Source organism: Lycorma delicatula, chromosome 11 (genome assembly GCF_047948215.1).
Source record: "Lycorma delicatula isolate Av1 chromosome 11, ASM4794821v1, whole genome shotgun sequence".
Lineage (NCBI taxonomy): Eukaryota > Metazoa > Arthropoda > Insecta > Hemiptera > Fulgoridae > Lycorma > Lycorma delicatula.
The window spans coordinates 55084949-55101062 of record NC_134465.1 but is presented as its reverse complement, the minus strand read 5'-3'; the positions used below and the strand labels follow the sequence as shown (position 1 = coordinate 55101062).

Below are 16114 nucleotides of genomic sequence, written 5' to 3'. Positions count from 1 at the left end.
TAGTATTATAATAGTGTTTTTGTACGGCTTGGTAGGGGAAATGCCCCATCATACCCGGAACAAGGGTAATACCATGTGGAACAGTAATGTTATGTATTTCATAGTGATTGCGGTGTAAAATTGTATTGTAGTACGGTATGGTCTAGTATAAAATTATATTGTAATATTGGTACACTGTATTTTTGTTTTATCCTGTCATACAGCAGCGTCGCAATTATTGAGTATTGTGATATATTATAGTACTGTAGTGTTATTTTATTGTGTATTTTGTAAATGATGTTAAAATGTTATACGCATTGTCCTGTTTATTAATATCTGCTCTATAATTTTGTAGTGTGGTATTAGGTTAGTATTTTTGCATATGTATTTTGTACGGGCAGGTGAGGGCAAGGCCCCCATCATACTCGGAACGAGGATATTACCGAGCGCTACAGTAAGGTTATATATTCTTTAGAGCAAGTACAATGTAGCATTTTTTTTTTGTAGTATTGGTATCTTGATATCTTGGTATTATTCTGTACGGCATTGTCGTGATTATTATGTATCGTGTAATGTTGTAGTAGCGTAGTATTATATATTAAATTGTATTACTCATCGGTTTGATGGAGGCACGGCCTTGAAATAACAGGAAAGGGAAGGTGGTAAAAGACACTGTATTTTATAGGTTGTGTATTTAAGGGAGAAAAAAAAATAGTGGATACGAGACTTGGCAACGTTCAGGGCCACTGAGGCAGCCTCGTGTCTAGGGTGTTTTGGCTTGCCCACATGAAAGAGTTAATAGTTTGGAGTTTTCCCGATTATATATAATATATTATATTATATATAATATTTATATAAGGTGTTTATTTAACCTCTTGGATGCTGACCAGATGGCGAGTCAAAATAGTAAGCTTACTATAGCACTTATCCGACATTCATCAGCATGATCGTCTCAATAATTAAACTTATTACAATTTAAAAAGTAATAAAGTTAAATGCAACTTTCTACCCCACTCTATACGTAGCAATTGCATAAATAGAAAATAACTTCTTCATACAAAACTGTTAAGTTTAACTTAAAAAAAAACTTACCATCATCATTTTTTTTTCCGTTTCACCTGTAAAATAAAAACAAAAATATCGAATATTAATGAAGAAAAATAAACGACAATAAAATATATTAATAAATACTTGAAACTGCTAAGATAACTACAGCTTCTATGTTTAGTACTGTATATCTTTCTTAGCTTCATTCTTTTATCTCTTGTTGATGCTTGCCAGAACCACTCAACTCGCAAAACTTATACTCATTAGGTACTGTAAGTTTTGACAATGGAGTGGTTGTGAAATAAATCAACAAAATATAAAAGAATGAAGGTAATTAGAACTAAAATAAAAACCAACGGCAACTTTAAGGGCTAACATTATTTTTTTCACCGTTATTCTTTTTAAAGTCACGTAGTCCTGTTGCAAACATTTCCCTGGACTTTTATTTTATTGGAGCAGAGAAAGAAGGCTCCACCGGATTTTCGGCTAATTTTCTAGCAACTGCTTTTTCTCTTTTCTCACTCTTTGGACTTGAGATTGTGAAACCCCACAAGCAGCCTGCTGTTCTTTCTTCACATTTTTTTAATGTGAATCATCTTTTTTTTCCGACTTCGGAAATCGATCACCTTCTTGTTTCATAAACTCATACAAACTAATTATCATTTCCTAGAACTGCCGTTTTAGTTTTTATTGTTTTTTACGGTAGAGTTAAGTTCACTTATAATTATAAAACAGTAAAAATACACAACCCGCTGTAAAATGTGATTACTTTTCTCGATCAAACTCGAGAAAAGTATAACTAAATATAATCAACTAAATCTAAATATAATTGTATTTTTTTTTTTTTTTATTATTATTTAATGTTCTTAATAAATTTTATTTACTTACAAAAAAAGTCAAAAATATATTTGAAAAAACACATTTTTGGTTTGTTTGCTGTTTTCATCAAAATGAAATATAAAGAAATATATATTACTTTTATAATCTAAAGAATATATATTTCATCATAACGAAATATTAATATATTCTTAATTAATAATATTAAGAAAGTTAAGTTTAGATACAGAAAAAGGATTACTAAAAATCTGTAAAAAAAATTTAGATGGAAAATGAAAAGTAAAGTGTGGATCTGAAGTGAGTGTAGCTACCCTTCTTATTTTTCAAATTTTATATAGCATGTGCTGTAACAGAAGCTGAATAAAAATGTGGGAGTGGATAAACTATCCGTAGAGAATGAATAGAAAATGAATTAAAAGAAATATTAAATGGCATGGATTTCGAGCTATAAGAGAAATTTAATACAAAAATAAATAAAAATAAAATAAATGTAATGAAGCGTTAAAGAAAATAAATTAATTATAAACACAATATATCAGAAATCATAGAATTTTGCAACTCGAGTAATTAAATTGCAAACGATGGACGCAAAGAAATCAAAATAAGAGTTTTACATGGACAAAAATCAAAATAAGTCCAAAAGATAAGCTAAAATAAAGAAGAATAGAAGATTTTGAAATATGGTATTATGGAGATCTGAATTTCTGCCGATTGAGTACTGCTGCAACGGTTTTACGCCGTATATATTAAGACACGTCTCCGTTTCATGAAGATTCAGAGTTTAAGCTACGGGGTTGTCATGCGAGAGCATACTGAGATGAACGTTGTCAGATTCAGGGAAAGTGTCACGTAAGTTTTTAAGTGCGTGTGACAATTCGTTGAATGAAAATGGAGCGTATAATTCACCGACTGCATCGCCACCGTCTAACGGTAGTACTTCCGACAGTATTTTGTACCTCTAACATTCATTGCTGTATGATGAGGTGAGAGAAACCGAACTGAAATAATCTACCGAGTTACTTGCAGCTGCAGAAGATGATGTAAGGAGTTCTCCTTCTAAGTCCGCGAACGGATTGTTTTGGTAATCCGCAAATCGCACAGATCTTCCTCCACACAGCAAACGTGGGAGTAATGCACGACATGATGTTCACGTAATTCCTCCATGACTTCCTCTTAGCGTCTAAGAATACCCGACGACATACCGCTCTAGCCTTGCAGTACAAATCTAGGTGTTCATTTGTAGGCCTACGGTTAAATTTGCGCGGTTCTTGTCGTCGATTTCTAATAGCGTTTTGGCAGTCGGCATTCCACTAAGGAAGGGAAGGACGTCTTGGGTTTCTCGATGTTTGCGGGATATATTTATTAACATTGTCAAGTATTGAGACGTAAAAGAGGTAAGTTCGTCAAGGGCGTCTTCACTATCATCATATTGTGATGGAAAGGCTTTCCAATCTGCCTCTTCAACAATCTATCTACGTGATCTTTTATTCACCTTGCGGTCGATACCAAAAGTTAATAGTAATTGGCCTGCGATCTCTGCCGTGAAGGTAGTCACGAGCAAAAATCGAAAGAATTTTGCTATTTAAACCGATTTTAGATTCAGATATCGGCAACTAATCAAGCTTTTGCTTACAAAAACCGGGAGATCGAAATGGAGACTGACCGATTTACTTTTTTACACTTTAAATATTATCCATTTATTCAATTCTACCGCTTACCTGTGACATCACAATATAGCAATAGTTACATTTTTAGTTTATCATTTGTAAGTTTATTCTAGTATAAGGAAAAAAATTGTGTAACTTTAACAAAGCTGGTAATACAGTTGTAGGACTTACAACTGGAAGGAAAATCTACCGTGAGTTGTTTATAATACATAATTAATACTAATTATTAATACTTAATTAGCGAATTAATTGGGGTGGGGGATGTGATTTTGCAATTTTTTTTGTAGAGATATTATTTGTAATTGTTAACAAATGTACCTAAGAAGAATATGACCTTAATTAGGCGAAATCTACAGTTACTAAGGACGACCTTGCTGTACTCTACAGCCTCACCCCGTTGACCTTTTAAGTTGAAAATTTAATGGAAACCCCATATAAATAAAAGTAGTCTGACCCAGTTAGGTCAAAATCGGTCCAGTAGTTCTGAAGATATAACGTGATTTAGAGGCCGACATCGAACTCGCATACGTATATACGAACATTAACATCTGGAAATTTTTCATCCGGTTTTTTAGGTTCCTTAGGTGTGAAAACGTCAAGATCCGGTGAAAACTGTATGTATCTCAATCGGACCGATTACAATACTTTCAATAGTTCTGCTATAACGCTATCTAGACCGAAAATTAAGAAACGAAAGAAAACTTTGTAAAAATCATAGCTTTCAATACTAATAATTAATTTTACATAGCACTTCATTTAGTAGGAAAAACAAAAAAAATATATGACTACACCGATGTCCGTCGTGGAGTAGTAGGATTTTTTCCTTTTATTCGGAAGATGCTAGATTCGAATCTCAGTCATAACATTCACTTTTCATTCGTTACAGAATTCATCTAACATAAAGTGAGTATGATCGGGAGTAATCCTGTTGTTCCTTTGAAAAAAATGAAGTCAATAAAACAATAAAAATGTTCATATTTAAAAAAAAAAACTGTTATCAAATTTTTACTGATCCGTACATTATTAATGCAGGTAAGTAACATAAGGCGCGAGTGGTATCGTCTCTGCCTTTCATCCGGAGGTCCCGGGTTGGAATCCCGGTCAGGCATGGAATTTTCACGTGCCAGAATAATCGTCAGTCAACTGATTCTCTGAATTAATACCTATCGATGGTTCCGGATATATATACACTTTTTATTCTTAAAAAGATGTAGGTTACAAACGATAAGCTGAAACCACGTTTATAGAACTTTAAAATTATTTTATGAAATCAATGTCAAAACCGTATTTCATAAATGAAACTGATAACACCTGTCATGTTTTCCTTTTTAAATATTTTTAAACAGACGGAAGATGTTTTTAATTCAACATGTATATATTTTACTAACTACACAATCAAAACCCTATTCTTTAAATAGTAGATTATTACAATTATTATTTTTTATATATATATATATATATATATTTTTTTTTTTTTTTTTTAATTTCCTTCACTGGATAGTCGTAATTTTTTTCGAGATAACTGACTGATGAATTAATTTACCAAACAACCTTACAAAAAAGCTTACAGATGGAAATTTGAAAATGAAGAAAATTGTAACGTATGAAAAAATATCATCCTGACCAGGATTCAAATCTGAGACCTCCCTATGAAAGGCCTATACATTACCATTACGCCACTAAGATCGAAAACAATTATCTAACTTTAAAATTTAACTAAGTAAATAATTTGAAGTTATTTTTCATATTTTTTTTTTCACGTTGCTTATCGGTTAGTAATAAAAAAACCAATAGTTTAATATTACTTTCCGACATATATAGATGTACTAAAGGGAAAACATAATAATCGATTTAAAAAAAAATTATCAAACATTCACTTCTTTTTTTTTTTAAATACCTTAAGAGGACATTTAAACAAAAAACTGACAATACATTTGTAGGTATGTATTCCCACTTAGCTGCTAGACTATTTAGATCATTTTTTTTTGAAGTGGGGATGCAATTTTACAAAGTTTTTTTTGTTGAAAATATTGTTTTGTTTTAATTGTTAACAAATTTACCTAACAAAATTATGGACCTTAATCGAGTGAAAATCCCGAGATACTGAGAGTGACCTCGCTCTACAGTCTTACCCGGTTAACCTTTTAAATAAAAAATTTAATGTCATCAATCCTCCTTATATAAAAGTAATCTAACCAAGTTTGTTCAACATCGGTCCAGTAGTTCTGAAGATATAAGGTGATTTAGTAGCCAACACGTACATACGAACATTAACATCCCGTTTTTTGGGTTCCTTTAGTGTCTAAACGTCAAAATCAAATGAAAATCTCATATGCCCAAATTGGACCGATTAGAATACTTTCTGTTCTAGAGATATAGATCGACTATACCGCTATCTAGACATGAAAGTAAAAGAAAGATCCTAACCTTTAATGTTAGAATTACAAAAAAAAACCTCAACACCATCCATAAGCCCAGAATAACCGGTTTTATATGTACGAGTATGTATTTTTGTACTCATAGGTGCGCAATGAATTTTGAAGCTTGGACTAGTTCGGGGTGACCGTTGTCCAAACTGAAAACAATCGGTTTAGTTTTCACGCCCAGAAGCAAATTACTTTCTTGTAAATATGACTTATCATTTTAGCGGATTGTTTTACGGATTACTTTTAAACGTTTTATAATTATGCTCGTTATCCTTTATAAATTATTAAGTATTTAGACATGTCGGTCTCCGTGGCGCAACTGGTAGCGTCTCGGCCTTTCATCCGGAGGTCCCGGGTTCGAATCCCGATCAGCCATGGCATTTTTCACACACGCTACAAATCATTCGTCTCATCCTCTGTGTATTAATGCTTAACTACGAACTCGGAGAACAAAAAAAAAAGTATTTAGACGTAAAACGAAATTTTAAGGTATATAATTTTAAGGTCGTAAAAATGTAGGCCTATTCTCAATAAGTATTATAATTACGTAACAGACGAAATCTAAATGATAAATTAACTAACATTAAAATTGTCTGATTTTATTTTTTGTAAAAATATACACGGATAAGCCGATTATTATAACTCTGGAAATGAAACAACTTTCTTAGAATAATAACAAGAAACAATATAGCTAATCGACTGCTATGTGCTCATAGTTTTCAAATACAGCCAGGTCAATGTAAAAATAATTTTTTTTTTGTTTTCAGTCATTTGACTGGTTTGATGCAGCTCTCCGACATTCCCTATCTAATGCCAGTTGTTTCATTTCGGTTTACTCTCTACATCCTACATCCCTAAACAATTTTATAATGATATTTTAATAACAATTCATAATTGACAATTTCATTAAATATTAATTAATTTAAAAAAAAAAATTTATTAAAATTTTCATTTTTTTTCATAACAATTATGATGAAATTTTATTGTTATATTATTACTAAAAGTTTATCGGACTTTTAATAGCATTAAAAGTTTAAATAAACCCAAAAGAGTTTTGAAAATTTTATATAAAGTCAATATTTTTTAAACTTTTAACCGGTTCGCCCCGCCCCCCTACGATATTGTCCCATAGTTTGTTATTTTGGGTTGTTCCACTATTATTAGGAAGCCTTTTTTTTTTTAATGTTTAAAACATATATAATAAATAAATAAAAAATTCTTTTTTAGATTTTTGGTGAAAAGGTGATTTTTGAGCAAATTAAAAAAAAAAAGCAGTTAAGCATGGACGCATGTATTGAACTTAATATTAAGTACGGTTATGTTTGCAAAATTTTGAGAATATTGATCCCAAAAAAGTAGTATCTACCCCATCTCCTGCAGTTATTGACCCATAGATTTTAACAACAAATTGCCCCAGATAATGAGTCTGTACACAATTTCATCAAAATCGGTTTATCCGGTCAAAAGTTAAGTTTCAAACGCGCAAATACAAATACGACTATTACCTCACACCATTTTTGGGGGTCCCTGAATCGTGAAACATGGAAAAATTTTTTAAAAATCCTTTTCCTTTGACTGTACTGTACTTTTCTTCTTGCAGAATATCTGTAGAGCTATTTAGGAAAATAATTATGAATTCTGAAAACTAATAAAAATATTGTTCCTCGAGGAGAGTGCTATTACGGAGGACATTTTCAACAGTTTATTTAAATTTCTAAGTTGGTTTTATTGTTTGTATTTTTATTTTTCTAAAATATGTAATTATTTTTCTTTGTAATTCTAAAAATTTTGTTTCTTTTAATACGTAGTTAAAATCTGTTGAAATTTTGTTCCTTTTGTTTTTAATAAATTTCGAATTTCTTACGTTTATATTTAGTTATGTGGACTTTATTCGTATCATTTTACTCAGAATCTACAAGTTTTGTTTAGAACCTTTATGTGTTTATTACTTATTTTTTTAACAAAGTTATATTATGCCAAACATGAAGTAGCGGGTTTTCAACCCCAATCTTGTGGTTTTTCACCCAGAAAACGACTAAAAATAATGTTCTGGAAACAATTTTTTTTTTTTACTTTTTCAGGATAGATTTATATAAAACTACTAAATTTATTTCTTAATTTGGGTCCCTAGAATTACATGTGGCTTAATTTTACTAAAGGCGCAGCAATTACGGAGAAAATTCGTGAAATGTTTATCTTAAATATATGAAGATAAAAAATAAATAATAAACTATTAGGCTTTAATGAAAATTATTCTAACACATCATATTTTATATTTTAAATCGGTCAAATACAGAAAATACCGGAATCTTTTTTTGTTCTTTCTTTTTTAAATTCATCATTAGTAATATTTTTTTTTAATAAAACAAAATTTTGTAATTTTATTTTAAATTAATCGGTGGAACATCTTTTAAGTGGCCAATAATTTTACCGACTATTTAAACTGAAATAGTAATGGAAGTGCTGAGTGCTCTTTACTCAATTACCTAAATATTTGATGAAGTAAAGGAAAACATTTTTATCCGTTTTCATTTTCACACATTTTAATTTTTTCTTTAATTATTCTCCTGTTTAAATTTACACAACTTTAATTTTACACGCTAACTGTTTGAACATTTAGTAATCCATCAATATATAACTTGTATCTGTCAATAAACTTTCAGTTTCGGTTAGAGCACCGATCAACATCTTGGTTTTTTTAAATGCGTAATAATTACAAGTATTTCGTTCAAAAAGTGTTAATATTCTGTGGAAAAACTTTACTGGCATCAGAATATGTTTTCTGATGACCCGCTTTGTGTAGTTTTGCATGATAAAGGATAATTTCTTATCACGCCCCTTCTCTATTCAGCGTGTCATACCATTTGCGAACGGCTCATAATGATAGATTAGTATGATTAATTTAGCGCTATTGAAGAAAATTGTTAAATAAAATTCAGAGAGGAAATTCAAACCGCTTTGAAAATTTTTAAAGAATCCCTACCTATTAATTTATTTGACCTCTTTATTTTCTTGTTTCTTTTGTCATCTGACCACAAATTATTGTATGAAATGCCTTAAACCGATATTGATTTTTCAAAGTAATCAGTTTATTTTACCGGTGTCTGTTCGTAGGATAGGATTTGTGTCTGCAACATATCTTCTTCTTCGATTGCTCTTTGTTTTTAAGCGTTATAATCAGATAAAAATCACTTAAGCATATAGAATGGAGCGATGCCAATGTCTTCTGGCATCGAATCGGTATTTTCTGCGGGTACTTATGTTTATGGGCAGAGAAAGTTTTTGTTGGCTGGTTTCTTTATTTATTTCTTTATTATTTTTTTTTAATGTTCTTTTCGATATACTACCCCTTTATTTTTTGAAACGTCTACAACCACTAACTGTTGTAAAAAATAATTATTAAGATATAATACTTCATGCATATTTAAATTACGTACAGGGGTATATCAGAGGTAAAAACTGTAAAGAAAGACAAATAATGGCTTATATAAAAATGAGGATGGAGGAAACAGAAAGGAATGGTATCAATTAGTCAAATGATTTATGATCAAACAAAATTTGTTAAAAGTAGTGAATCTTTATATATAAAAATGTTTGTTTTTGTCATCTTAGTTAACAGAAATGTTGTCTTCTGATACCATACTGTTATTACAGAAATTTTGTGTAAAATTGAATGCTTTGATGACAAACCAGCAGAAAAGTTATATTTTGATGTCATCAGTACTTTGATTCAGCCACAATACTATTATTGAGTTCTAATTAATTACTTACGTTAACGTGGTCGTTTAAAGATTAACAAGCAGTAGATTAAAAAAGCTAGTTATACAAACAAGGGATACAACTGCTTTTATTCAACAAGCTATAAACATTTTGGCAATTTCCAGAATATCATGTGAATTCATGAAAAACAATTGTTATAACTTCCGTAGAATAAATACAAATAGTGTACTGAAATCAAGATATCTTATTGTAAGGTATTATATGATTATTGGGGTTCAATTAACGGCACTATTCCTGTAATTAGTTAACCTTTTTTTTCCCCCTTTGAAGTGAACAACATCTATACTTCATACACATCATTCTCATATTATAAATATACTTCTTTACTGTTTATAGATAAAAATTAAAGAACATTTTTTTTTTAATACTTAATTTTGCTTTTTACAAAATTAAATAGTCGATTTTACAAAATTTCTCCATATTTTTCATGTAGTACGGTCGTACTATGTATATTTGGATAATTTTAATTAAATCTACATGTCCATTATAATTAGAGACCGGATTATATGCGTTTTCATATTAAGCCCTTTCTCACCGGTTATTGCATATTTTCCTTAAAATCTAGTGATGATGATATTTTCGCTCTATTTACAACATTTTTCGGTAGGGTACTTTGTTAATAAATGAAAAATTACGTTGTAGCGGGTCAAACCTATTAGCTGCACGGCTCTAAGAGCGCACTTAGCAGCCGCGGAACTGTACCTCTAATTGTTTATGTTTACAAAAGTAACAAAATGTTAAATAATTGTTAATTATCGATATGTTATTCAACTACTTACTAATTGTTTGCTGATTTTGAATTTTAAAAAAAATATGCTTATTTTTTTATTATTTAAAGTTGCATATTTTCTCACTTTTCTTGCATATTTCAATCTTTTTATGTTGCATATAATCCGGTCTGTAATTATAATAATTTTATTGCTTGACCAAAGTTTTTTTTTTAATTTTTATCTTTCTCTTCGTTTAATTTATAAAAGGTGTATTGGTGTTGTATACATCCTGACCCCCATAGGGAAGACACTCGCCTTATGACAAACCGGGTCGTCACATCATCCCCTCCGTTCCTAGCCCTAATCGGTTTTACCGGAGGTCATCTTTTAAACTCTCTAAACTTTGTAACAATACAGTCATCAGTTTGGCCTCTGTCCGGGTGACACCGATGCAAATGCTTTGGCAGACATTTCCATCACAACCTACTATCGCCTTCGTATGGCTTCTTCCAACCACGACCACCTACCGTAACTTACAACCCTCAAAACTTACGCCTATTTCGATAGGTTCATTTACATCTAAATATTTATTTGTTAATTCATAATACTAGTAATTATTTTATAGCTTGCCTTTTAGTCATTTTTAGCTATTACATTTTTATTAAAAACATCCTAGTTTGGTAAAACTAGGATTTAACACGTCTTTATAATCCTTGTAACTAAATGTAAAAGACTTAAAGCAGAGTAGAAATTTCAGGTTTATCGAGAAAAAATAGTAAAAAAAAATATATATTTGATAGGAGGGATTTCTATATAGAAGAAGATCCAAAACAAAGAATAGTAGTAAGAAAAAAGATTAGGAAAACGGTTAACGAGACATAAAATGTAATGGCAGGAAAAGGAGAAGCGACGATACAGATGTGGTGATAACAAAAATTTTAAACATAAATCCACAGCTGACAAAAAATAAAAAAATGATTAACGGTAAATTATTTGCCGTATTTAGGATATATAATCACTGCCGGCCGTCTAGTCGAACCTGGACCCTCGGGGCCAGGCGGTCAGCCCCGGCGGATCCCGGAGCCAACTCACGGATTCCTCGGGATCTCCCGGGGCCAAGGGATCTACCCCATGGCCGCTGAGCTCGCTTCGCTCCCCATTCCCAATTTGCCAGGGAAACCGGTTCCCTGGACACCCGCATAGCTTGCTTTGGTCGTCGTTCCCATCTACCCAGAGGGCCCCACCCTCAAAACCCCCGCACTGTACGTTATCCTCATGTTTGTGAGAATAATAATACTGATAAATAATTGTAGTATTAAGGCTTTATAGTAACCTCAAAAATAAACTATCGCAGGAACGTATCCTGCGAATTTGAAAGTAATCGGTCGGTTGGTTTTCGCGTAATGCGACAACAAACAATCAGACAAATTTTACATATATATATATATATATTTGCGAATAACCATGATCTGTTAGATCGAGAGTGTACCTGATGCATGCAAAAGTTAGCCTTCAACCTACTAACAAATGCCTCGTTTGAATTTTGAAAATCGAACGATTGTTTTTAGAGGTATTATAAGAGTAGTACTCCATTGCAACTCCCAAAACAGCTCTCTAGGGGTACTCCATTTGCTACCAGTTGATGTTAATGATGGGTTTAGATGATTGCAAGATTATGATGATTGCGAACCTCCCACGAAGTGCTCGCTTACCTCACCGCTCTAGCCTCACGCAGTCCCCTAAAGGAAGCCCATTAAACAGCAATTATTATTTTACTTAACGTAAATTTAATTCTATTAGTTTTATAATATTGTTCTTTTCGAGATTAAATATATCTTCTAAAACCTTCTAAGTTATCCCAAGAAACCTGGGTAAAAATCTGTTTTGCGATTGATGTAGCAGTTTTTTTTTTTTTTTTTGTTTATGCCGAACAAATAAAAACCCTCTTCCTCTTTATATAATAGTATAGGTAGGACATCCAATCATACTGAGTACATTAAAGTAATGATACAAAAAAAAGTTAAAATTGGTTTTACCAATTTTACGAAGGTAAATTTTTTTTTATAGTTTTGTTTTAATGTGGTAAAACTTTGTTGCGTGATACATTATAAAAATTTGTTTATCGATGATACTTTTTAAATTTATTTTTTTTTTACTTCCTTATACGAACTAAATAAAAGAATTATTGTAATAGCGAAAAATTTCGGTTTTCAGATTACGGACACATCCATTTTCACCGTTCCTGAATTTAATTTGACTATTTTCTGCATGAAATCTATACGTACGTATGTATGTCGCATAATTAAAAAACGATTAGCCGTAGAATGTTGAAATTTTGGATTTAGGACTGTTGTAACATCTAGTTGTGCACCTCCCCTTTTGATTACAATCGATTTGACCAAAAGTGTCCAAAAAAGCCCAAAATCCAAAAAAAGAGATTTTGGACTTTATCTTAACTGCAGTTATAAGCCTTTATTGAAAGCTTTTCAACGATACATCATAACTAGAACCTATTTTAATTGGTTCCAGAGTTATAGCCAAATGAAATTTTAATTAATGAAATATTTGGATCGTACATGGGATAGACACATCGATTCGATCCGACTTCATCTTCTTTTTTTTTTAACTTTTTTTTTTTAATTTAAATATATTGATTATTAATAATTATTAACCTCTGATTGTAAAAAAACTTTTACGATAAATAATAATTTAATAATAACAAAAAAATATATATAAAAAAAATCAGAAGTTAGTGAAATAAAACTTTATGTACTTTTCATTTAAAAAAAAGTGTGTATATGTAACTTAATAGGCATAGAAGGAAGTCATGTGGTGTCCACACAATTTTTTTTATTTTTTAAAAGACAAGCACAGAACAAAAATAAATAATGAACCCCAGATTTGTGATGACCAATTGAAAAAAAATAATTAATATATATATAAATTCAAATTTAAATTTTTATTTTATTCATAGAAAAAGTCATACAAAAAATATGGGTCTGGAAAAGCGTAGTGAACTTCAATAAACAAAGGATTGTAAGCTGAGCCTTGAGTAGCAAACGACTTACTATGAGTGCAGTGGATGACAAGAAGGACACAAATTCAAGTATGCATTGTAGATGATTACACTCTACTACGCATTAGATAAGACAGTTTCTTCACAGTTGTACAGCCAGCACCATTTTCGTTAATATATCTTTCGTATCGTTAGTTTTTTCCTTTGTTTTTAATCCTATAAAGTATTTTGAGAAGCCACACACAAAAAAAAAGAAGATATTCGATTTCTTTAATTCTTTCTAAATTTTCTTCTATTATTCTTAAAACAATGTAAAATATGTACAGCTAAAATGAATTTTTTAATTTCAGCTATACAAATTTTTAGATTTAACTTATGCGAATAATAAATAAATTTTATTAATATAATTTTATTTATTTATTTTTTAAATTAATATATTTATTTTTTTTATTTGCAGGAAGGCTTCGATATACGTGTATATATAAATATACGTAAATATGGGCCGATATTCGGGGAAGAAATGTCGTCTTATATCAATGTTTTGGTTGACGGGATTCTTCTTTTTAGTTGAAATTGTAGTAGGTTATGTTACGAATTCTATGGCATTAGTAGCAGATAGTTTTCATATGTTAAGTGATGTCGCCGCTTTAGTCGTTGCATTTTTATCAGTAAAGGTAAGTTAAATTTCTACTTTTTTTATAGCTTAAAAGTGTGCGTGTGTTTTTTACACTATTCCTTGGTAAAAATCAATTAAAGTTCTTTTTTTTAAATATATCAATATAATTTTGATTGATTAAACAGTTAAATGTTTAACTATTTATTTACATAATCTTGTAAATATTAAACGTGTCATATGCTGTACCACCTCTTCCATTGTAATTAGTATTCGTGTCAGTTATTGATTGGACCCCATCTACGCAAAATAACAATTTTTTTTATACGTAAAAATTCGTTTAGGAGATTGGGTATCGACTTCTTTGCCACACTTTGAAAGTTATAACAAAAGTATTACTTGGAAATAGGCTGCAAGTACGAGGTCTGTTCAGAAAATAACCGAACTTTATTTTTTTAATCTTTTATTATTAATTTTACAGATTATTGGTCCTTGTCCAATTCAAAATATTCCCCTCCCTTATTTACACACTTTTCCCAGCGTAGTTACCCCTTCACGAAGCGGTCCTGGATATCTTCATTTGAAATGGCCTTTAAGGTCCTTTTCTTTTTCCTGTTTAGCCTCCGGTAATTACCGTTTAAAATAATACTTCAGAGGATGAATGAAGATGATATGTATGAGTGTGAATGAAGTGTAGTCTTGTACATTCTCAGTTCGACCATACCACCAAAGAACACCAGTATCCACGATCTAGTATTCAAGTCCGTGAAAAAATAGCTGGTTTTACTAGGACTTGAACGCTGGAACTCTCGACTTCCAAATCAGCTGATTTGGGAAGACGCGTTCACCACTAGACCAACCCGGTCGGCAATGGCCTTTAAGGTCCGTAACGAATTCGCTTAATGTTATCAGTAGTCTCCAAACGGCGTCCTTTCATCGCTGATTTTAATTTCGGGAATAAGAAAAAATCGCAAGGAGTCAGGTTTGGCGAGTAGGGAGCAGTCATCTGATTTTTGGCACAAAACTGACAAATTGACGAAGTTTTGTGTGCGGGCACATCGTCGTGGTTGAGTTATCTCACCTTAACTCTGGTCTCTTTTTGTGGATTTTTTCGCGTAACCGTTGTAAAACACCTTGATAGTATGTACGGTTCACTGTTCCACCTCGAAGCAAGAATTCAAAATGCACAATTTCATTAAAATGGAAAAACAAATAGAGAGGATCACTTTGACATCGGATCCAGACCGGCGTGCTTTCTTGGGGCGTGGAGATATTTTGTCGATCCATTGTAATGATTGAACTTTTGTCTTGATGTCGTAGCCGTCGAAACCCGGCTTTCGTCTCCCGTTACGATCCTTTGCGTGAATGTTTCACCGTCATCGGCTTGTTCAAGAAGTTGCCGATTAACGTTCACTCGATTTTCTTTCTGCTATTCGGTCATGAAACGAGAAACAAACTTTGCTGCGACTCGATGGATATTCAATTTTTCAGTGCAAATGTCACGGCATGATCCACTCGATATGCTAACCTCTTCTGCAAGTTCTCTGACTGTCAATTGGCGATTTACACGCACCAGATCGTTGATTTTTTGAACGCGGGTGTCGTTAGTTGAAGTCGAAGGCCTTCCTGGTCGAGGGTCACCTTCGATTGATTGAGTACTGTTTTTAAATCGTGAAAACCATCTTAACATTGCGTACGATTCAGCGTATCATCTCCGTAAACTTTTTGAAACTTTTATATGAAAGTTTTCCCTGTTTCACGCAAAAATTTACGTTGTATTGTTGCTCCCGACAATCTTACATTACAAAAATTGCTACCGACACTTAAACATGTTGCACTCAAATAACAGTAACACGAAAACTAAACGAGATATCGACAATTCAAGAACATGTGGTTACAGAGCAGGTTGTGCGGAACATATTGCTGCCGACCGTAATTCACTACATATATTCGTTGGCGCGTAATTAAAAGTTTTTTTGCCATTTTCTGAACGAACTTCGTATTCAAATGCAGTTTACAGGGGATTTTGGTTGTTTTAT

At 31.7% G+C, this 16114-nt stretch overlaps 1 protein-coding gene across 4 annotated transcripts in view; it reads left to right on the top strand.

Moving 5' to 3' along the window:
- ZnT63C (solute carrier family 30 member 1) overlaps positions 1-16114 on the top strand; it is a 219521-nt gene that overhangs the window by 140350 nt on the left and 63057 nt on the right. For all 4 annotated transcript variants that reach the window (XM_075378922.1, XM_075378924.1, XM_075378925.1 and 1 more), the window contains one exon: positions 13920-14136. In XM_075378922.1, coding sequence (XP_075235037.1) covers positions 13960-14136 — 177 coding nt within the window. In that variant the 5' untranslated portion in view covers positions 13920-13959. The remainder of the gene's footprint in view (positions 1-13919; positions 14137-16114) is intronic.